The 24128-nt window shown below is 37.4% G+C and overlaps 1 protein-coding gene across 1 annotated transcript in view; it reads left to right on the top strand.

The window, feature by feature from the left end:
* LOC136039216 (NFX1-type zinc finger-containing protein 1-like) overlaps positions 1-24128 on the top strand; it is a 134483-nt gene that overhangs the window by 73191 nt on the left and 37164 nt on the right. The window contains exons 8-9 of the mRNA XM_065722747.1: positions 4972-5115; positions 8040-8336. Of these exons, the coding sequence (XP_065578819.1) occupies positions 4972-5115; positions 8040-8336 (441 nt within the window). The remainder of the gene's footprint in view (positions 1-4971; positions 5116-8039; positions 8337-24128) is intronic.

Genomic DNA, 24128 nt, shown 5'->3' with positions numbered 1-24128 from the left:
TTTACCCCAGTTTTTCCGAAAAAAAGGTCTAATTTTCCAATAAGTCATTCCAATATTTTCCAGTTTTACCAATAAGTCTTATACCTCCTCCCCATACAAATAGGAGGAGGAGGAGAAATTTGTCTAAATAGAAATAACAGGTATAGCTAATGAAAACAATGGAATACAAAGAAAAAAAAACATTTTGACTGTCCCTCATCTAACCAGGAGCTTGAAACGTCTACAGGGTTTCTGATACGCTGAATTTGATGGTGTGATCTTCATTAAGATTATTTTACTGTAAAGGGTGTTCCCCCTCTTTTTCGAAAATTAGACGAATTTTCTCAGGCTCTTAGCCTTTGATAGGTAACAAAAAACTTAATAAAAAACTTATATATTTGGAATCAGGATAGGACAGATCTGCAGTCCCCCAGGGACTGCATCCTTCCCTCATTTAAACAGTGGCTTTTCAAACACTCCTACTTCTATAATTTTACAATAGTACTCAAGATAAATAACACTCCTTGAAATAAATCAAATACTAATTCCTGAAAATTTTTAAAAGTTTCATTGACCCAACTCAACTGTGTTCTTTAAAATATAAGAAAAATTTTAAATATATAAAATTCCAATATAAAGATTTATTTCTAACTCATTTACAAGTTTAAAGATATTGGAGTCAGACAAAGAGAAAATAAAATAAAAATGCACTATAAAAATTATAAATTAATGACGTGATACGTGATACAACCATTTTGACAAAACCAGCAACTATGTAAAATTATACCAAGGGATAAGGGATAATGTGATCCCAGTCATAGGCAGGCACCAGGCACCAGGCGTAAGTTAACGTTTTATCTTACTTTATCTCGTGCCGATACCTGTCGGTATCGGCACGAGAACTACGGTTAAAAATAGACGTCAGAAGTATCCAACTATATTTCTTATAACTTATTTTATATAACTTATTCCAACTAACTTATTTTTCCATTTGAGTTAGAACGTGGCAAATAAAGAATAAACTTTTAAAACCAGAAATAACAAACGTGAAACAGATTCACATCACTTTCTCGAAACAAAGGGCTAAGCAAAGACATAGAAATTTTAACACGATCACAAAACGTCAATTGAAGTTTTGTGAGACCACGCCTATTGGATGAAGAGTGAATGCTTAAAAGATCAAATAAGTGAATTTGTTTTCTTTCCAAATAAATAAAGAAAAATTAAAAATAACCCGAATAATTGCCATATACAATACAGCTTTACTGTACACTCGTCAATCTAATATTCATGCAAAATATTTTAAATATAAAAGCCTTTGTCTGTAACACTAAAGAGGACTGGGAGCAGGGGTGTAATTTGCTATGGGGCAGAGGGGGTAGCTTTCGCTCCCTCGACCCTAATGTACCTCCCCACTTGGAACCCAGTCTGCCCCCCAAACTGAAACTGAGTTTATCAAAAATCTTGTCAAAACTAAGATAAGCCTGAATAATTAAAGCATCCACAGAAAGTGGCTAGTTTTTTTTTTAGGTTAACTTTGTCTTTATGGTACTATGTGGCTCATTTTTCGGTTTTCACTGTCACTTTAACTTGATCTGGGAAAATTAACTCCAACTTTGCCCCGCTCCCCCCCTCCTGGAATTTTGTCGAAATTACCCTACTGATTGGGAGAGCGAAAAAAATGAGAGAGAGAGAGAAAAAATGAGTTATTTCCCAAAACTTGGTTGTATTATACCACTCGACAAATAGTATAAAATATTTGCTGTACCTGTCGGGTAGACAACACAGCACAAAATCAGAACTTTTTCTGTACATCTACGATGTTTTTTTAGGGGGGGGGGATAATAATATGGGATGGGGAATATATCAGAAGCTTGGGAATCAAAAAGAGCCCTAGGCTTAAGTCTGACAAAGCATCCCCCCTCCTAGTCAGGGTTGATAGTTCGAAATTTCGTAGGAGAAAGTTGAATGAGAACTTACCTTAAATTTATTATTCTTAAAGCTCGTTGTTGGCCCCTTTTGTGTTTTCATAGACCCTTTTGTGTTTTAATTTTTCTCTTGTTTTCGAGAGTGGAACGAGGAGAAGGGAATAGTTACCTTGGAGTGTGATTTTATAAATGTCTGGTTGCCAGCTTAAATCAGAAATAACAAAATCACTACAGCCATGTTTTGTGACAATCTTAGCGTAACTGCCGTTAAATTTGTCTTTAATATGAGATATAAATTCAGCAGCAAAGTTGTAACTGATTCAAACTCGGCTCAATAGTAACCGAAACTCTAAAAAACAGAGTTTCGAAAATAGTTGATATACAAAATAATTTGCTTTTTGATTGATTCCAAATACATACGATTCATTGACTTTATTATTACCGATCAAAAGCTACGAGCATGAGAAAATTGACCTGATTTTCAAAAAAGGGGAGAAACATACCTAAAAAGTAAATCAATCCTAACAAAAATCATGCCATCAGATTAGCATATCGGAAAATTCTACTGTAGAGGTTTCAATCGCCTATTTATGGATATGTGGAATTTGTATTTTTCGCGAAAACAAAAAGATTCCGGATAGTACCCAGGAAAGGGATGTAAGATACAGTATTAGCTCATGGTTATTTATCTATTATTGGGAAATATAGAATTTTTTTCGGGGGGGGGGGGTCGTGAGGGAGGGATTTTCAAGAGGAATTTTAACGGTGGGGGAAGAGGTTCCCTGATATGGTTTGAAAAACGGTCAGCAAGTTTAAAAAACTAGTTTTTTTTTCAAATGGATATAAGGAGTAACATCGAACCTTAAAATGAACAGAAACTATTCCTTATAGGAGGGGGCCAACCCTTTCCTCTACCCTCGCTCTTTGCACTAAAGTTTTTTTTTCAAAAAGCCGTTGAATTTAAATGAGAAGTATTTTTATATAACTCAAAAGTTTTGCGTAAAGAGCAAGGGTTGAGGAAGGGGTAGCCTTCCTCATATACGGAATAATTTTTGTTGATGTTAAGTTATAATTTTTACCCAAGGCTGTATTCAGCGAGGAGGGGAAGGGGGTTTGAAAACTCGGGCAGAAGACCGAGAAAAACAAGCAGAAGATACAATCGAAACAACGCTAGACAAAATATGCACTTAAAATATATAGAGATAGCACCTCTCTTTGTGTAACCCCTTGACCAACAACTATGTTCCTGATAATCCGGCCCTTGATTTCAGTTTCAAGTAAAAATTTCTTTATTATTTTTATCAGGGAACAGCTTTTTTCAGACTTAACCGTAGATAAATAATTTCTGAGACCACACCGGCTAATCATGACAAAAACGAATAAAAAGGGTAGAGATGAGAATAATACAAGCCAGTGAAACACTTTGACTATAATGCAAATATTTCGGTCAAGACCTCCGTTTGACCATCTTCAGTGCACAATATTAAGAAAAATTACTGATAAAAAGCCAAAGATAATATTAAAAAAAAAAAACTTAAAACTAACATAAAAACTAAGATATGAAGACTCTCTCAAAGTAATGGTGAAAGGGTAACTGAATAAAAATACAATAGTGAATGTCAATTCAATCTTTCAATTTACGCGAAGCATTTTTACGAGCCAATTGGTTCCCAGGTAAGATGTTATCACAGATTCTGTTTGGTTGCAAATATGATTTGCTTGATTAAAAACGATCAGTGATTAAAAATATCAGTGATTAAAAATTTGATCAGTGATTAAATATCAGTGATTAAATATGATTTTTTTTATTAAAAATGATATAAAAACGAGCAGGATTGATTAGTTCATTATAAATGGGGCTTAAATAGGTCCCTCCAGTATCTCTATTGAGAGCTACCTTTCGGTGAATGTGCGTTTTTCGATCTTAACTGCCCCCCTAAAAACTTGCATGAGATCTTTAACAGGGGTAATAATGGAGATGTTGTCAAATAAAATGAAATGGTACGGATTGTCATAGACATGTTGAGCCAAGGCGGAATCAAAAGTCTCAGGTCTTTGGCAGAGTTCCATAACTTTGTCAATTGAGGACCTGACTTTCTATGACTATCTACCTTGGTTCTACTGCCCTAGCAATTATGCATGGACGGATAATAGATTAGACATATCTATTAACAAATGAACTAACCTCCTTTTTTTTATAATCCTCTGCTATCCTCTCCTATAATCCAGCTATCCTCTGCTTTCCCACACTTTCCTCCTTACCTTCCCCAGATTTCTTCAGGTACTCATTTAGAGCTAGGTCAACTCTGGCTGAGCTTACAGAGTTACGTCACTGGCCCCCGTTCCAGACCAAACAAACGGTCACGTCAGGAATCGAACCCCGACTTTGGACAAAGGATTTTCAAGTCTTGCGTGCTAACTACCCGGCTAGGATGGCTGCTCGGCTGTTCTAGTAGCTGCTGTGATAACAAGAGCTTATGAATCTTCCCTTCTCCCAGAAAGCAGAAATATCACGTATAGTATGTTGTTTATCTAGCTTTTTCTGAATATTGTCAAACTCATTTTTATACTTTGCGGAAATTCGGTAGTTTCGTAGTCATTTAATTATTCTATAGTGTATATTCTATAGTGTTCTGGGTACCCGGCTGACTGACCGTATTTCAAACAGTAGGTTGTACGAAAAACGTGGTTCAATCCCGCTTTCTAGGGCTATAATGAAAGAAAGGTTGAGATGGCTAGGCCACGTTCTGCGGATGAAGGAGGACAGATTGCCGAAAATTGTCTTTTTTGGACAACCGTCTGTGACTACACGGAAAGAAGGTCGTCCTTGTCTGGGTTGGGAGGATGTCATAAATAAAAATTTAAAGGAAATGGGAACTTCCTGGGAGGGTGTAAAGAGGGAGGCCTTGAATAGATTATGTTGGAGGAGGAGCCTGCGTAGCTGTGTTTGCCTCAGGCGGCTTGGTGCTGCAGTGAATTATTAGTAGTAGTAGTATAGTGTATAATGACTGTTTGATTGCTCAAAATTTTTTATTGTATTAATTAAAATATTTAATTTTTGAAGGAATTTGAGCAAAAATCTCATCTAAATCCTCACGAAGCCCAAGTTGCACTAAATCTTGCAAGATACTTGATACAGCAGGGATACTCCCCCCAACAAATCACTATACTGACGACTTATTCAGGACAGCTTCGCCATATGATGCAGGTAAGATTCTTTAGTCCACTGTATCGAAGGTTTTTTATTTTATTTTTATTTGGAGCTTTTGAATAATATGGATGTAAGTGTGCATAAGGATTACCCTTTGGGGGATTCATGTCATCTTTCCTGAGGAAGACGGAGGAGCAGGTCGAAATCAGGAAAGTACATCCTAGACCATTATATTTTAGTTTCTCCAGTGGAGGGTCCCTCAGACGAATCTTGGAGAGTGTCGTCTCCCTCTATACCCCCTTCAGACAACTATTATAGGGAAATAACATGGATGTTTACAGTCGAAAGCTTGTTTAATACGTTGTTTTGACCGTCTGTCAAAGCATAAGACACATACAAAAAAAAGTGGTTCTCTCGTACTCTCTTGAGCTATAATAAAATAAGTTATAAGCTCGAATCGAAGGCTACTTATTATGAAAATAAATTCTATGATCCACCAAACCACACAAGAACAAAAAACTGAAACATAAATAGTTCAGGACATTTAAGATGTATTTGATGGAAGTTTAAGATGGTTGTTTAAGATTTTTTATGATGGCAAGAAAGTTTAAGATGTTTAGAATACTTTTTACAGATGAACAAGGATAAGTTGCTAGAAATTGTGCTTTTAGGTCAAACGGAAAGTTGAACGTTTCCAATGAGGTGAAAGAGGTGATCAGAAAAGATTTAAAGGAAATAAGAACTTCATAAGGGGGAAGGAAGGGAAGCTCTGAACAGAACAGGGTTGAGGAAGAGCGTGCAAAGCTATTTTGGCATCAGGCATCTTGGTACTGTGATGACTATAGCTAGAAAAAGCCTTTGTCTTGGATAATAGCTTTTTCAGGGAGGGGGAGGTGGGGGGAATATCATCATGCATTTTTCGCATTAGAGAATTTTTTGGCTCCTTGTCCTAATTTTGTCCTAAGATTTTGTCTTGTACTTGTAATTCTGACTTGCATTTGAGAAGGGGCTTTGCCTAATGACTATAGGTAAGTAGGCTACGGACATAAAAGTAGGTTCGTTTTTTAGCTTTAATCTCCACCGTCACATATTGACTGACCATTTTTGCCCGGAAAATGGAAAAGGTAAAGTTTTTGATGGAGTTTCAGAAATTTTTTATAACCCCCTCCTTGCTTTCAACCCCTCCAAAAATGCGAATGGAAGCTTCATGCTGCTAATTATTTCCCAAAATACATATTAAGTCCGTGAAAATAGATGGTGATAAAATAATAAAGATGCTAAGCAAAGATGATAAAAATGTCTGCGTATGATGAATTGAGGCAAATGAAAATTTGGATAGACGGATGCATATTAAAATTTGTTATATTAAAACTCAGTCTTCCTGATGTTTATATTTATTTTATTTTCTGTTGTTGATCATAGCTTCTTTAATTTTGGTATCTGATAGTATAAGAAAATAGTTGAATTGAAGTGGTTCGAAATTTATATTTTTTTTAAAACGCTCGGCCAAATATTTGTAGCTTAAATGCTTGCATAAATATATAACACTAAAGCCTCCTTGGGCACAGAAGGGCAGTAGAGGAAGGCCCTGTTTCCTAAGCGCCGGCTAAGAGACTGGAGGTGGCACCACCCAAAGAGATGGGAGTGGTGTGGGTCCAAAAGTGTCACTACGAATGTCATTCAGCCTGTTCAAACGACAGTCTGTCTACTGCTGGCGCTGTTTTTACTAAATGCCTATTTTTAATGATCGTTCCAATTTGATCTCTTGTGTTGCTTGTTTAACTTAAAATTTTAATTGTTTCATTTAGAGATCTTTCCTCACCCGTCTGATCTAGTCGAAACTTATTAGGAGTGAAGGATAAACAGACTATTTGTGAAAGGAAGAGAGATTTTTTAGCAAAAATTGAACAAAACGTCTAAAAACACGAAAAAAGTTAGTAAATAGACTAATGGTAAAAGGAAGAGTGTTTTTTTTTTAGAAAAAATTGAACAAAACGTCTAAAAACACCAAAAAAGTTAGTAAATATACTAATGGTAAAAGGAAGTGTTTTTTTTTTAGCAAAAATTGAACAAAACGTCTAAAAACACCAAAAAAGTTAGTAAATAGACTAATGGTAAAAGGAAGAGTGTTTTTTTTTTAGCAAAAATTAAACAAAACGTCTAAAAACACCAAAAAAGTTAGTAAATAGACTAATGGTAAAAGGAAGTGTTTTTTTTAGAAAAAATTGAACAAAACGTCTAAAAACACCAAAAAAGTTAGTAAATAGACTAATGGTAAAAGGAAGAGTGTTTTTTTAGCAAAAATTGAACAAAACGTCTAAAAACACCAAAAAAGTTAGTAAATAGACTAATGGTAAAAGGAAGAGTGTTTTTTTTTTTTAGCAAAAATTAAACAAAACGTCTAAAAACACCAAAAAAGTTAGTAAATAGACTAATGGTAAAAGGAAGAGTGTTTTTTTTTAGCAAAAATTGAACAAAACGTCTAAAAACACCAAAAAAGTTAGTAAATAGACTAATGGTAAAAGGAAGAGTGTTTTTTTTTTTAGCAAAAATTGAACAAAACGTCTAAAAACACCAAAAAAGTTAGTAAATAGACTAATGGTAAAAGGATGAGTTTGTTTTTTTTTTAGCAAAAATTGAACAAAACGTCTAAAAACACCAAAAAAGTTAGTAAATAGACTAATGGTAAAAGGAAGAGTGTCTTTTTTTAATAGCAAAAGTTGAACAAAATGTCTAAAAACACCAAAAAAGTTAGTAAATAGAATATTGGTAAAAGGAACAAGTTGTACAAAACGTCTAAAAACGCTAAAGAAGTTAGTAAATATTTTATAGGTAAATGGAAGAGAGTGTTTTTTTTTATAGCATAAGTTGAACAAGACGTCTAAAAGCACAGATAATTAGTAAATAGGCCATCGGTAAAAGGAAGAGAGTGTTTTTTAAGTTTAAAGTCTTATTTATTATCAATGCATTTTTTTTCTCAGATGAGGAAGTTTGGTTTTGGTACTTTGGCCAATGTCCGTATTACTGTTGTTGACAACTTCCAGGGCGAAGAAAATGACATCATCATTTTGTCTTTGGTTCGATCTAATATTGACTCGAATATTGGTTTCTTGTCTATTGAAAATCGTGTTTGTGTTGCTCTTTCAAGGGCCAAACATGGACTTTATATCATCGGAAATATGGACAGCTTGGATTCAAAGAGCAAAATCTGGAAAAGCATTCGTTCAACTTTAAACTATCACAACCAAATCGGTACTCAATTGGAGCTTGTTTGTCAGGTAATTTTCTCTCTTAAACTTTCTGCATACAAGAGCCAGAGATGGTATTAGGAGAAGGACAGAGGGGGCACTTGCCCTGGTCCCAGAAACTTTAGGGGAGCAAATTTTCAAATTTATAATCTAACAGTTATAATTATTTCGTAATTTCTGAAATTTTATTTTTATTAAAATGAATTCGAAGACACAGATAATAAACAAGAATAATTAATAAATCATTAACTAATTGATCAAATAAAAACAAAATAAAAAATAATTGTATAGTAATAGTTACGACAATTAGATTTAAAAAAAAAACTGATAATGATCAAAGAATATAAACGATAAATTAAAATAAAAAACAATAAATTATAAATTATTATTTAATTGAATTTTTTTTTGTTTACATATGAAAATCTTGTGGGATACCGGGAGGGGGCGCTAGTCAAGATTTTGCTCAAGAGAGGCTAGAACCGCCACTGGACAAGGGTAAGAGGTACATCCTCTTTTGAAAAGGATGAGGACATCCACTAAAAGACAAAGAGAATGCCTTCCATATCATCGAGTCGAAACGTCGTCACATAGTGTATTTTGATTTACCTTGATACTTAACCGTAAATAGATTGTAGCCTCATGTTTGGTTCTGGGGCTCTGAAATCCTCCCGAGTTTTTACAACTAATTAATAACAATGCTTATGCGATGCAAAAAGTTTCCTTGAAGTGTTAGACTTAAGATAACATGGAAAATTTCTGTTTAAATTTAAACATTGATAAATGCTGAAAAACAATTCTCATGAAAAATGAATGTAAAACTAAAAACCAATAAAAGCTTGGTTGCGTTTGCTTTAAAAAAAGATCCAATTTGTACTTAAAAAATTTAACGTTTACAAATGAATATACATTATCAGTTTCGTGTTCAAAGGGATAACTGCTCAATTGGTACCCTTATCAATACAATTTGAAAATCCTTGTGTGATTCTACTTTGAAAATGTTTGATTTTCAAAGTACAACGTAAATGTACTACAACGTAAATGTAGAAAAAATATTTTGAGGGATAATAAACTGTGAATAAATTCAAATTGTGGGGGAGGAAAGGATGGTCAATTTTGTTGATTTTCTTACCCATATAGTGCGTTTTCAAAAATGAGTGGGAGGGGAGGAAACAAATGCCTTTTCTCCTTTCCCCCCACCCACAATTGACGCCATTGATCTTACCAAAGGAAATATTAACCAGTTCTAAATAAAGATATCTTGAAACCCTTAATATTAGTCTAAGTTTGAGCAGGATTTCAAATTGCTTCAATACGAACTTTTTCGTAGGCTGACCAACGGTCTGCGTTGCGCAGGAACCGAACTCCTGAAACAATGCTTTTGGCTGAGAGTACAATGCGTGGTTGGGGGTTAATCAGCCGAAGGTGCCCTTATATTTCCTTTAGATTTTACAAGGTACCCATTTAGAGCTGACCGACTCTGGCTGAGATTACAGATTCACATCATTGACTCCCGCTCCAAACCAAATGAAACATCAATTTGGAAGAGTTAGATTGTATATCTGGCTAATTACTTGGCCTTGAATGTTGCCAAGTCAGTTTTTTCTCGAATTGGTGTAGTTTTCCCTCAACTTGCACAGTTTTGGGTGTCACAAAACTCCTTGGGTAGACCACAAGATCGAGTGGCTCGTTTTCTTAGTATCCTGCTTGAGGAGTACCTTTCGTTTAGACACAATATAGCCATGATTAGGGTTAAGGTCTCACGGAGTGTGGGTATCATTTGAAAACTCAGACACACCTTTCCCAGACCTATTCTGGGGCTTTTTCTGCCAGTCATATATTTCCTCTTCCCCATTGGATGGATGTCTACTTTTCCCTAAACAGTGCTATTGCTTTCTGTCATGCCTAACAAAGCACGGCGTCTGGTTATGGACGCCAACCGTTCCTCACCAAAACCGCTCCTAAACCTACAGTCTCTCTACATTCTTTCTTGTGCTTCTTTTATTATTCATCAGCTTCTTGGCAATCTTACAAAATCTCTTCAAGAAACTCCTCGGTTTATTTCTAATTCAGCTCCATATAGCTTTTGTTCTTCACATAAACCTGCATCCCCACGACCCCTACTGTACGTTCAGATTTTAATGCTCTTGTTGCTTGTCAACATCTTTGAAATTCCCAGCTTTTTTAGTACAAAAATGTCACTCGTTTGGAACTTTTAAAGGGCTTCGGAAGGGCCATTTAGCTAAGAATCAAACTGAACATTTTCTCCCTCTGTTGAGTCGATGATCTCTGAGTGTTGATTTCATTATGTGTGGTGGTCTTCTGTGCGCTTTGACTCCTAGGTTTCAGGTATGATCTCTTTTTAATCTCATTTGTTGAGTCATAAAACGGAGATCAGCACAGCCGGTAACGAATGTAATGTCCAGTGCCTTATTCTTTACCGTTTTCTACGCTCGTATGCGGATTAAATAACAGTTCTGTGTCTGAACTTGTATTTCTGGCAACGCACTTGCTTAGACATGGAAGTAATAGAACATATACATGTGGATATAATTATTAAGCACAGATGATAAAACAGGGACAGAAGATGCTTTTTGATTCGTACGATTTGAATCCTTGAAACTTTAGTTCTAAGCCCTAGAATTGGAGACCTAGCTGTAGCTTGTTGCATCCAAGCATTGGATTTTACATGAGGGACCTGCCTTTACATATGTCTGGATAGGCACACGTCTAGACATGCAAGTCTAACATGTGGGAACTCTGCTTTAACTATGTAAAGAGATTGGACGTTATTCTTAACACCGATGATAAATACAGGGACAGAAGATGCTTTCTAACTAATACGATTTGAAATCCTAGAAAGTTCAGTTATAGACATTAGAATTGGCGGCCTAGATTTAGCGTGTATCATCCAAGGCTTGGATTTTCCGTGAAAACAAGAGCTGCCTTGGCAGATGTCTGGATAGGCACATGTCTAGATATGTAAGTCTAACATGTGGGAACTCTGCTTAAATGATGTAAAGAGATTGGACGTTGTAAGGTCCCACCCTATGGGGCGAGTAAGCGAATACTAGTGCTTTGAATTATGGTAGCGTGTCACTAGTATTCAACTTGCGAATAGGTTCACTTTTCTATCTACTATGGCAACAGTCTATCTGTTTCCTAAGGCCTATTATAAGTCACAATCTCTCCAGACAAGGAATTTTATTTAAAATGAGTATGTAAAAACAGGTGAAGAAATATAAAGTGGAAAGTAGTTGAGCCGGAGAGTTCTTTCTGGTTGATGAAAAGTCCTTGCTTGGGCGAAGAAGCATAAATCTGGAAATAAAAAAAATTACGTTAAATCTTGTAAATACACACGACAGGCTGTCCCTCGTATTAATTGAAAAGCTAGTATCCAAGAAAAGAACGGTGATCCAAGAGGAAAGTAGATAAGCCAAATAAAAGTAGCAGGGTTGTTATATCTATCTGTCGTCCAGACATTGTGAATCAGAACTCCCCGAATATTGATCTAACATTCGCTTTTAAGGGTCGCCCTCTCCGGTCCGGTTCTGTAATAAATTAAAGCTTTGAGTTTGACTATAGGTTGAAGGTTATCTAACGCTCAAGGTAAATACGGGCAGACAAATAAAAATGGGTAAACAAGGGTTTGAAGGTGTCAGCCTGTTGAACTTGATTGTAGGTGAAGGTTACCCGTCTAAAAATAAAGCTGGTAAATAATGGATAAACAAGAATTTCAGGATGTCAGCCTGTCGTATAATTATATGTCGTATAGCTATGGCGTGTAGTGTATGTTATATTATAGAATATAATATAAGGCAATAAATAAATAATAGAAAGGGACTTCTCACAACGTTATTCTTAACACTGATGATAAATACAGGGACAGAAGATGCTTTCTAATCAGTACGATTTTAAATCCTAGATACTTTAGTTCTAGACATTGGAATTGGAGACCTAGCTTTAAATGTATCATTTAAGGCTTGGATTTTCCATGAGAACAGGATCTGCCTTGACGTTGATATCTGGATAGGCACATGTCTAGACATGAAAGTCTAACACGTTTGAACTCTTCATGAAGGATATAAAGAAACTTGACGTTATTCTTAACACCGATGATAGATACCGGGACAGAAGATGCTTTCTGATTAGTACGATTTCAAATCCTTGATACTTCGTTCAAGACCCTAGAATCGGAGGCCTAGCTGTAGTTTGTTGTATCTAAGCATTGTATTTTCCATGAAAATGGGATCTGCCTTGACGTATGTCTAGATAGGCGTATGTCTAGGAGTGCAAATGTAGCATGTGTGAACTCGGCTTAAAGGATATAAAGAGATTGGACATTATTCTTAAACACAGATCCTAAATACAGGGACAGAAGATTGGATTTTATATAAGAACTAGATTTACTTTGACGTTTAGATCTGGATAGGCACATGTCTAGACATGCAAGTATAGAATGTGTGAACTCTGCCTAAAGGATATAAAGAGATAACTATTTATTCTTAAACACAGATGACAAATACACGGATAGGATTTTTTTTTTATATGTATGATCTGAAATCCTTGGTACTTTGGTTCTGGACCCTAGAATTGGAGGCCTAACTGAAGCTTGTTGCATCCAAGCATTTAATTTTAGATGAGAACGGGATCTGCCATGATATTGATCTCTGGATAGGCACGTGTCTAGACGTGTAAGTCTACATGTGTTAACTCTGCTTAAAGTATATAAAGAGATTTGACGTTATTCTTAAACACAGGTTATAAATACAGGGACAGAAGATGCTTTCTTATTAGTACGATTTGAAATCCCTGATACTTAAGTTCTAAACATTAAAATTGAAGGCCTTTTTATAGCTTATATCATTCAAGCCACGGATTTACATGAGAACATGATCTGCCTTGACGTTGATGTCTGGATAGGCACGTGGGTAGACGTGCAAGTCTAACGTATGTCAGGTCTGCTTAAGGGATATAAAGAGATTTGACGTTATTCTTAAACACAGGTGATAAATACAGGGACAGAAGATGCTTTCTTATTAGTACTGATACTTTAGTTCTAAACATTAAAATTGAAGGCCTATTTATAACTTGTTGCATTTAAGCATTGGATTTACATGAGAACATGATCTGCCTTGACGCTGATGTCCGGGCACGTGTCTAGACGTGCAAGTCTAACATATGTCAGGTCTGCTTAAAGGATATAAAGAAATTTGACGTTATTATTGAACACCGATGACAAAACCAGGGACAGAAAATGCTTTTTGATTTGTACGATTTGAAATCCTTGATACTTTAGTTCTAGACCCTAGACCCAATTTATGTAAAAAGACTATCAACTTTATTCACGTTTATAACCCTCTGCAGCTTTTTTTCCATATTGATACTGGTTAATTAGTATATGTTGTCTTTTGTTAGTTTGAATTTTTTTTCTTCGCTGTTTATCGTTTTTTTTATTTATAATACTCTGTCCTTTGTGTCTTTTATACTTTTACAGGTAATAAAGTTCATTCATTCATTCAGTCACGTTAAACCTTGTAATAAAACAAGAATTAAAAAGTGGAACGGTCTCCTTCCTTATGCCCCAAGGTCTTTAGTTTCGAAAACATAGCAGTCTCTTTATATCCTTTAAACAAACCTGACACATGTTAGACTTGCACCGCTAGGCGCGTGCCTAGTCTCCTAATGTCTCCTAGTATATTTAAGTGCGTGTTTGCGTCTTGCCTGCGTCCCCTTGGAAGTTGTGTTTTTTATGGTAATATTGGTTTGTCTTCTATTGCATATGCAGATGACGTTCTTCTTGTTGCCCGGACTCGCCGTGGATTGCTTTCTAATTTTACTATATTAACCAATGAACTATCTAAGATTGGACTGTCAGTTAAGGCGTCTAAATACGAGTTTGTTTGTTTTATTAGCCCTTATGTAATCGCTCCATTCGTTGCTGGGACTGCAGTTCTACCATGTTCTTCTTTAGTTAGTTGACTTGACCTGTGTTTCGGCCCAACACTTTCCACTACCTGTTCATCCCTTGTGAATCAAGCCGTGAAAAACCTACGCGTCGCTTACGGAAAAATATCCCCAAACAAAATCCGTTACAACCGCAACGGTTTATGCATGATTTATAACGCTTATCCCGCCCCTGTACTTTTGTTTTATCAGGCATGGCTCATCTGTTTCGTAAGAAAGATCGACACTCTACGTACGGCTTATTTCAGATATTGCAAATTCCTCCTCCGGCTTCCTAGATGGCACCGAAACAAAAAAAAATAATTGCTCGATTTTGTTTAATTGATGAGCCTTCTCGGATTCGCTCTTCCAGTGATGATCAAACAGTTCGTGGTAACGAACTGTAGTAAGGAGCGACCCGGCTCAATATTAAACGAAACTCTAAAAAACGGAATTTCATTCCTAAAAGATATATAAGAAAAATTGGGTTTTTATGCTGATTTCAAATATATAAGTTTTATCAAATTTAGTCTTTGTCATCAAAAGTTACGAGCCTGAGAAAATTTGCCTTATTTTGGAAAATAGGGGGAAACACTCTCTAAAAGTCATAGGATCGTAACGCACACCATCGCATTCACCGTATCAGAGAACCCTATAGAAAAAATTTCAAGGTCCTATCTACAAAAATGCGGTATTTTGTATTTTTTGCCAGAAGACTAATCACGGGTGCGTGTTTATTTGTTTGTTTGTTTTGTTTGTTTTTTTCTTTTCCCTAGGTCATCGTGTCGACCAAGTGGTCCTAGAGTATTGCAAGGGGGCTCATTTTAACGGAAATGAAAAGTTCTAGTGCCCTTTTTAAGTGACCGGAAAAAAATGGAGGGCACCTAGGCCCCTTCCCACGCTCATTTTTTCCCGAAGTCAACGGATCAAAATTTTAAGAGCCATTTTGTTCCGCATAGAGGAAAACCATAATCACGATGTCTTTGGGGATGACTTACCCCCCGCAGTCCCTGGGGGAGGGGCTGCAAATTAATAACTTTGACCAATGTTTACATACAGTAATGGTTATTCGGAAGTGTACCGACGTTTTCAGGGGGATTTTTTTGTTTGAGTGTGGGGTTCAGGAGAGGGGGCTATATGGGAGGATCTTTCATTGGAGGAATATTTCATGGGAAAGAGAAATTCAATGAAAAGGGTGCAGAATTTTCTAGCATTACTATAAAAAAAAAAAAAAATGAAAATATAAACATGAAAAAGTTTTTTTCAATTGAAAGTAAGGAGAAGCATTAAAACGTCAAGCGAACAGAGATTATTACGCATATGAGGGGTTTTAAAAATACTTTAGCATAAAGAGCGAGGTATTTAGAAGGAGATAAATACTTCACTCTTTATGCTATTTTTAGTAATTTCAACTATTTATCCTACGGCCTATCTGATTCAGGGGTCATTCTTAAAGAATTGGGACAAAACTTAAGATTTAGTGTGATGAGCGAGGTATTAACGAGGGGACACACCCCCTCATATATATAATCAAAAATATAAGAATATAAAAGTTTGTTACGTAAGTTAATTCTTAAGTTACGTATATGTTTTACTAATAAAAACGTTCGTTAAGAATTAAAAGTTCCCCACCCCTTATTTCTCAAAATCGTCTGATCAAAACCAAAAGAAAGCCATTTAGCCAAAAAAAGAATTAATAGCAAATTTCATTTTCATTATTTCTGTACGGAGAGCCAAAATTAGACATGCATCAATTCAAAAACTTTCTGAAATTAAATAAAAAAATAAGTTTTTTGAAATGAAAGTAAGGAGCGACATAAAAACTTAAAACGAACAGAAATTATTCCTTATATGAAAGGGGCTTTTCCTCCTCGACACACCGCTCCTTGCGCTAAAGTTTGATTCTTTCTTGCAACTCTACTTTTTAAAACAATAAAAGACTTTAGCGTAAAGAGTGGGGTGTCAAGGAGGAAATGCCCCTTTCATATAAGGAGTAATTTCTGTTCGTTTTAAGTTTTTATGTGGCTCCTTACTTTCATTTCAAAAAACTTGTTTTTTTTATTTGATTTATGTAGTTCTAGTGCCCTTTTTAAGTGACCGAAAAAAATGGAGGGCACCTAGGCCCCTTCCCAAGCTCATTTTTTTTTCCAAAGTCAACGGATCAAAATTTGGAGAGCCATTTTGTTCCGCATAGTCGAAAACCATAATCACGATGTCTTTGGGGATGATTTGCCCCCCATGCTACTGCGACGAAAATATAGCATCTGGCATTCTACAAAATGAGTTTTTAGATTGGATATTTCGAGTACTGCCGCAAGTAGTTTCCCTTTGTTGTTTTGATACAGGAAAAGCCAGCCGATAATCTTGTTTAAGCTAGAACTCTGTCATGTTTCTGTTAATATTGTTCCTTACAAATCGGACTTTACCGACATAATTCCGTCATATCCGGCGAAAGAATCAAGCTTTTCCTTGCGAGAAATAGCGGAGATGAGTCTACTGCTAGAAACACTATCGGGAAGTCCCCTAATTACTCCAAGAGGTTTGCGATCAATCACTTTAGCAATAATATTTGAATAGCTCGCAACAGCAGATGCGACAAGAGAGTTGGCGGAACTTTTATCCCGCGTAAAAACAACACATCTTTTACTTACCGGATCGGACTTTACCGACATAATTCCGTCATGTCCGGCGAAAGAATCAAGCCTTTCCTTTGCGAGAAACGGGGTCTCTTAGTTCTGGAGGCGGATATTTAAGAACGACGAAGTACGAGGGTTTGAGATTGGTACCCTTACTATCTGAGACCAAAGAACTATTTATAGACGTTGCTGGACCATTGAGGTGAGCAAGTGATTTTAGCTGATCTAGGCACTGGTTGACTTTGGAGGTAAGGATAGAATAAGCTGACGCCGGAATGCTAGGGACTTCAGAGGGGGATTTGATCACAAACTCTGGAATATCAATATTTTCCACAGAGCAGCGAGAAAGAGTAGTGATAATGTCCGACAATGAACTATTCTTAGCACTGGGTCCCGAACGATGAGGTATAGGCTCATCTGGGAAGCAATTGCTATATAAAAGTTTCTTAGCGCCAAGAACATCTTCATACAGGAAAAAATCAGTAGCGTATTTCACAATCGGCTTCACAAACTGGGCAATAATAAATCGTACTGGTATTCCAATCAGTGCTTCCATTGTCCCCGAATTTTCGGGGATTTCCCCGAAAATCGAGAAAAATCCCCGAAAAAAAATGTCGTTCCCCGAATCCCCGAAAATCTTTCTTTTCCCATGATCTACCCGAAATAGAGTTAGTGGAAGGCTCACTGTTTGTTCCACAATTTTAATATTGTTTTGCACCTTTATACTATGGTACGCTGGCGAACGTATGATATTGAAAAATTTAAAACGGAATTGAGCTTATAGTTTGGAAATTCAAATCTTCTAAGCATTGATAGTTTAAAATTAACCGGTTGGATATAATATCTTCTGCTTCAAGTTATATTTATCTCGTGCGTATTGGTGATTCTTCGTATTTCCTTGATTATTTTACCATACTTACACTTTAGAAAATTGTGATTGCAGCTGAATGCTTCAGTTACCTAACCAGGGTCTACCTGGTCCCATCCAAAATTTCCATCCCCCCTACTCTCAACCTCTATTTGGAATCCTCCCTCAAGGACAAAGTGTAACAATATATACACAAGCACGAAATGTTTGGTGCTTTGGAAGAAAGAGGGAGGTATATTGTATATCAGTACTATTGCAGGGTCCTTCAGTGTTGTAAGTCCCAGGAATATGAACACACTCAAAAAGAATGCAGAGCTAAAGAGTCAGTCAGTCTGTTTGAGGTGCTCAGAGAAACACCAATCAGACCAGTACCCATTGAAAACAATAGAAAACCAAGTGGCTCTGTGAAATTGGACTGGTTTCTGTGCCTACACAACAAACTCAATGATGGGATGTCATAATTCGGTAGCAAAGCTGATCAGTGACAATTATCCGTGGGTGGTATTTGTCAAGTGTAGTTACCACTCCATTCATCTTTGCGCTTCGTATGCCTGCAAGAAGCTTACCAAAACTCTGGAAGACTTATGTCGCCATGTTTATAGTCATTTCTCTATGAGCGCTAAGCGAGTTGCAGTACTTATAGAATTTCAAGATTTCTCGGCTACACCAGATGACAAAATTCTAGCCCCTGGACAAACCCGGTGGCTGTCCCTCCATGCATGTGTGCGAAGAATTCTTGAACAGTGGAGCGCATTGTCCCTCTATTTCACTAGTGCCAATTTTGATGACCCCACCCATGGCAACGAACTTGGCCTTAGTGCTCTGAAAAATCCTTTTATGAAGGTTCTAATGATGTTTGTTGATTACGCTCTAGGCCCTTTGAACGGCTTTAATGTATTATTTCAATCGAAGTCACCAATTTTCTATAAGCTGAAGATGGAAATACTTAAGCTTATTGCAACCTTGGCTATAAACTATATGGATGGAACCTACGTCATAAACTGTACTGATCTTTTGGCTCTTGACGTAACAGACGAGAGCCATTATGTTGACGTTCAGAAGGTCTATCTCGGGTATACTGCAGAAGATGAGTTGGCATCCTTGGTCTCGTCTAGTCCAGATATCTCACAGTTGGAGGTGAGGAAGGTCTACATAACAGCAAGAGACTTTTACAAGGAGGCCATTATCCAGATACAGAGACGCTTTACGTTTGAATGTAACGTTTATGAGTTCACAAGTCTACTTGATCTTGTCAATGCTCTAAACTTGAACCCACCTACCTTAGCAAATTTTCTAAGAAGTCGTGGGTTGCCTTCGTGGAATAAGGCTCTAATTGACTGGGAATGGCGCGAACAGAGCACTGTTTCTTTGGCAGGTTTAGACATATGTACGATATCCATGGAGAAGTATTGGAAGTTTATCTGTAAGCAGACATACCCATGTGGAAAGCCGAGGTTTGAAAACTTAAGAAAGGTTTTAGATTACTGATTTTAGTACTGATTACTAGATTATTGACTATAGTACTAGATTACTAATGAGCTCTTGTCGCGTGCAAAAAGTAACCAGGTATTTTTTCCTATTGAATGTGTCTGGACTTCTAAATTAGCATAATGTAATAGAAAGACTTGTGCATAATGCTTTGCTAAATTATTTATCGCGAGCGCTCCAAGCAAATAAGACTGATGAAATTAGCGAAAAGGCAGTGGGATTATATGACAAGGATACGATTATAAAAGCTAAGGATACACTTTGGCACTATTCAAACACTTCGAGTCGCAACGTTGCTCGCCAAAAGATTGCCGATAATGTGTTAGATTTGCTGAAACTGATTCAGTTATGTGAGACTAACCGGATCAAATTGCCGAAATTCGTAATTTTTGATCCTACGGAGGTCCCAACTACGCCTGGTGAATTGGGTGCTATTGTTCCTCAAAAAGTGACAGAAATCTCCAATAATTTGAAGGACTTTATTGAAAGTGAGAAAAAAGCCCGTGCAGCTGAGAGACTTGCTACATCCATGAATCAATTAGTCACTCCCCCGGCAAAGCCTTCCTATGCAGTTCTTCTCAAGAACCCCCCTTAGACCTTAAAAAGCCTGACTGCCGTAAAGCTTATCTGGAGCATGTTTGTGGAGAAGCTAGTGGGAATATAATCGAGCTTCGTCCCAGTAGAGACGCCTGGAAAGAAGTCACAAAGGATAAAAGTGGTGCCGAATCTATTATGTCACGCATAACCGGGAATAACCCTGAAGTCGAGCCTAAACTCCAATGCCCCTCCCTTTTCGGTATTATCCGTTATGTTCCTGAAGATCTGCATTAAAATAGCCTATGTGATTTGATTGCCAACTGTTTGAAAGCAACTCAAATCCGAAACACCCGTTCGTTTAAGTTTCTTTTTGAGTCTAATGACGACCTTGAGTCTTTTATTTGCTTTCCACCCATCATAGGGTGCGAAAGACTCCCCATTAGTATATTTCAACGCTTGCCACCCCAATGCTTTTCTTGCCAGTCATATGGTTATTTTACGTCTGCGTGCTCAGGTACCCAAAAATGTTCCGGGTGTGGTGAGGCTGGCCACTCAACAACCAAAGATAATCCTTGTACCAAGGCACTTAAGTGTGCTCTTTGCAATTCCTGACCACCCATGTTACAATTTTAAATGTCCTGTCGCTCAGTCTCTTCTAAAGAATTCCAATGCCTGAAAAAACCTTAAAAATTGGATCGTGGAACATCAGTGGGAAAGTTCTACCGAAACATCACCTACTTTCTGAACTTTGCTTGTAGTTTGACGTGGTGGGTCTTCAGGAACACTTCTTGTCAAGCGATAGTCGTCAACTGTTGGAGTTCACGTCTTCTCATAATCTGTTTTTCCACCATGCTAAGTCCACTTGCGTTAGGCCTTCAGGTGGTTTGGCCCTGATGATACGGAAAGAGCTTCTTGGTAATCTAGTTGCTAAGTCTGACAGTTTCCTTGTGGTTGAAGTTTCGAATGTGGTCATATTCGTCGTTTATTTTCTTACTAATTACTGTAATGATATGTCTGAGAGGAAGTTCTCTCTCACATGTACATCTATTGCCAAGCTAGTATCAAAATATGAACATGAAGGCCTAAGTTGTCTCCTGTTTGGTGACTTTAACTGTGAGCTGTCTGACGCTGAAAACAATAGATCTCAGATCTTGCTCCATGCTTGTCCAAGTCTCACCTATGTTGGAAATGATCGTGATTTTACGTACATCCATCAATCTGGCTCCGTGTCTCAGTTGGACTATTTCTATTGCTCTTCTATGATTAAACCTACCTCTAATACTACGGTTCTTTTTGATTACTCCATATCCGACCACATGCCTATCTGTAATTCTTTTCAAATAAAGCCCTTGCCGCAAATTTCACCCACAAATTCCCCACCTAAATGGTTGTTCAGCCTCAACTGGGAAGCTGCTAACATTGATTCGTACCAGAGTTCATGTGACTACATACTGTCGAAGATCCGAAGTCCTTTCGCACTTTTCTGTTGTCCGAACATGACAGCAGACTCAGAAAAAAAAATCCTACTAAACATCTACTGTTCTGAGATAACGCATGCTATCCATACAGCTGAGAAAACTACAGTTTCGGTCCGCAAAATTCGCCACGGCACGGAAGTGCGTAACTGGCGGAATAATCCTAATCTCCTGGCCGCATGTGATTCAGCAAAATTCTGGCTACAATTATGGGCAGATTGTGGGAAGCCGCGCTCCGGAGTAGTCCACGCTGTTCGTATTTACACGAAACGTAAATTTTCAAAAGCATTCACACAGCATAAGGATAACGAAATTGCCCGTACCAGCGAGATTGTCGATAATCCGCCTCCTGCTTTATGGCATCTTCGAGCTAAGAACAAATCTTACAATGGTCCGCCCTGCATGCCAGAAAAAGACTGGTGCGACTGCTTCAGAGACCAATTTTCAGCCCCTAATTCCTACCTAGATAACACCTTTTGCCAGGCCCTCGATAAGGAGCTTCAGTTTACAGTTAAGGATATTGGTGTCCTGGTCACTCCGTCCTTGATGCGCTCCCAAATTGATAAGTTAAAAAAAAAAGAAATCCAAGGGCATCGATGGTATATCTGGTACTCATTTATGCTTTGCCAGCAATCTTCTCCTAGAGCTCCTTTCTCTGTTATTTCGAATGATTTTCGTTACTGGCATCGTTCCAGACAGCTTTGGTGTTGGATTGGTTCATCCTATTCTCAAAAAAGGTAAACCAGCTGACCAGTGCGCTTCATATTGTCCGATCACTGTTTCAACTGTTTTTTGTAAGCTATTTGAATATCCTTATTTTTGATGAAATTGCACTTCGATGCACTACTCCGGACGACCAGTTTGGGTTCAAAAAACACTCAGGACGGGAACACGTTCACAGCGTTCTTGCAAATCTTCTTATTGATGCAGATAAAAATGGTGATCTTCTCGTCTTTGGAGGACTTGATGTTAGTAGAGTCTTCTATTCTGGCATCCATGGCCATATCCTGCTCAAAGCCCTTCAGCGAGGTGTTTCCTCTTGCATCCTTCACCCTGTCTACAGAGTATGTACAACAAGCTCTCGGCTGTCATCCTGATCCCCTCTCCGTCCGGCATTTTTCCTTCTAAAAAAAACGCTGAGTGTCAAGAGAGGCGTACGTCAAGGTGGCAAAACTTCTCCATCACTGTTTAATAACGCTATTATCGAAGCACAGCAAGTAATAAAGCCGTCGTGCCTTTTCCGTGGGATTAATCTTTCGCTGCTGAACTTTGCTGATGACATTCTTCATGTTTCTCGGTCGATATCTTTATTTCAACAAAATTACGACTCACTTGCAGCGGCATACAAGCAGATCGGACTTGAATTCAACGAATCTAAAACAGAACTTCTTTTCTTCAATGGTTCAAAAAATGAGTTTTCTATTAACCTCTCCGTTAAAGTTGGCAAAACTCTGATTAAGCCTTGTGAGTCCCTTACGCATCTTGGCCTTCCTATTTCTTCTACATTGAAGGAAACACGCTCAGCACTGACAAACCACCTCTGTTCCCGTCTACGAGCGTCTTACGGATTACTTGTTGCCAATAAGTATCGTTTCAACCGTCCTCTCCTTGCCCGGCTATGCAATGCTTTTACTACCCCCCATCTGCTTGCTCTGGTTCCCTTCTGGAAAATATTCACAGCTACCGAAAAGAAAGCCATTTTCAGCGCATTCTACAGATATGCTAAGTTTCTCCTGCGTCTCCCTTTGTTGCACAGCAATGGTGATATCTCCAGGAAATATAAGGTCACCAACCCTTCCATGGCCATAGAGAGAAGAATCTCAAAATTCAGTACCAATGTTTTAAGAGCCAACCACCCTGGACTACTGTTATTCTATAATATTTGTAGTGGAAGTGTATTTAAATTTTTGTGCTTTTCTTTCTTTTTCTTTTATATACTCCGTCTTTTCCGTTTTTGACGGGTAATAAATTAATAATAATAATAATTTTCTAATGCTACAGCAGAACGCTTGTTCAGTGCCCTCAAAGATTTGAAAACAGATAAACAAACTGTTTGGCGACAATATCGGTTGCGTGTAGTCTTCAGACCTAAGTGGGAATGAAGAGACTCATTCTCAGTTCCTCTTCTCTTGTCCGTTTTGTGGCTCCCTAGGTCGTAGGTAGTGTGCTTGGTTTAGCTGATATTGAGCCTCTTCGTGGCAATTTTCAATGACATATTTTTTTTTTTTTTTTATTGAAACTTAATTTTTTCCTGCACAGTATGGTACAAACAAGGTTTGTTGCAAATAAATGTTAGATCATTCGAAAAATTCTTTTGGCTTTCCCATCCCAAAATACTGCCTTTTTGGTGCAGAAGAAATTGAAAAAGCTGATTTCCACTCTAGGATTTAAGCAGGCCTAAGTGTTTGAAGCTAGGTAGAACCGCCAGACCGAAAAGGCTTTTGAAACACCAGTCAAGAAAATAAAACCTGTATATATTTTCAACCAATCGAAGAAAAAACGGATTTGCCAGGATTCCTAAACAAAATTCTTTTTATTTATTGTAAGTTTATCTTTGTAAACCGAATCTTACGCGTGGAGACCTTTATGATATTTGTCCGGGAAAATTTTTTAACGGTATTGAATTGTCTAGACGATTTTTGCGGGATGAGGAATAATTTTTCTGTGGAGATGGAGCTGGATTTCCTGGCATTTTTAAAAAACTGTTTGAAATAAAATAAGATTTTTTCCGTAATGAAAGTACGCCCAAGGAGCAACATTAAAATGAACAAAAAATATTACATATTCGAAGGGGAAAGCCCCCTTTTTCTTTATGCTTAAGTTCATATTTAGTCCCGATTCAGTAAGAACAACTTCCAAAACAACTGAAAAATGA

The sequence above is a fragment of the Artemia franciscana genome, chromosome 19 (genome assembly GCF_032884065.1).
Source record: "Artemia franciscana chromosome 19, ASM3288406v1, whole genome shotgun sequence".
Lineage (NCBI taxonomy): Eukaryota > Metazoa > Arthropoda > Branchiopoda > Anostraca > Artemiidae > Artemia > Artemia franciscana.
This window is presented reverse-complemented; position numbering and strand designations above follow the sequence as displayed.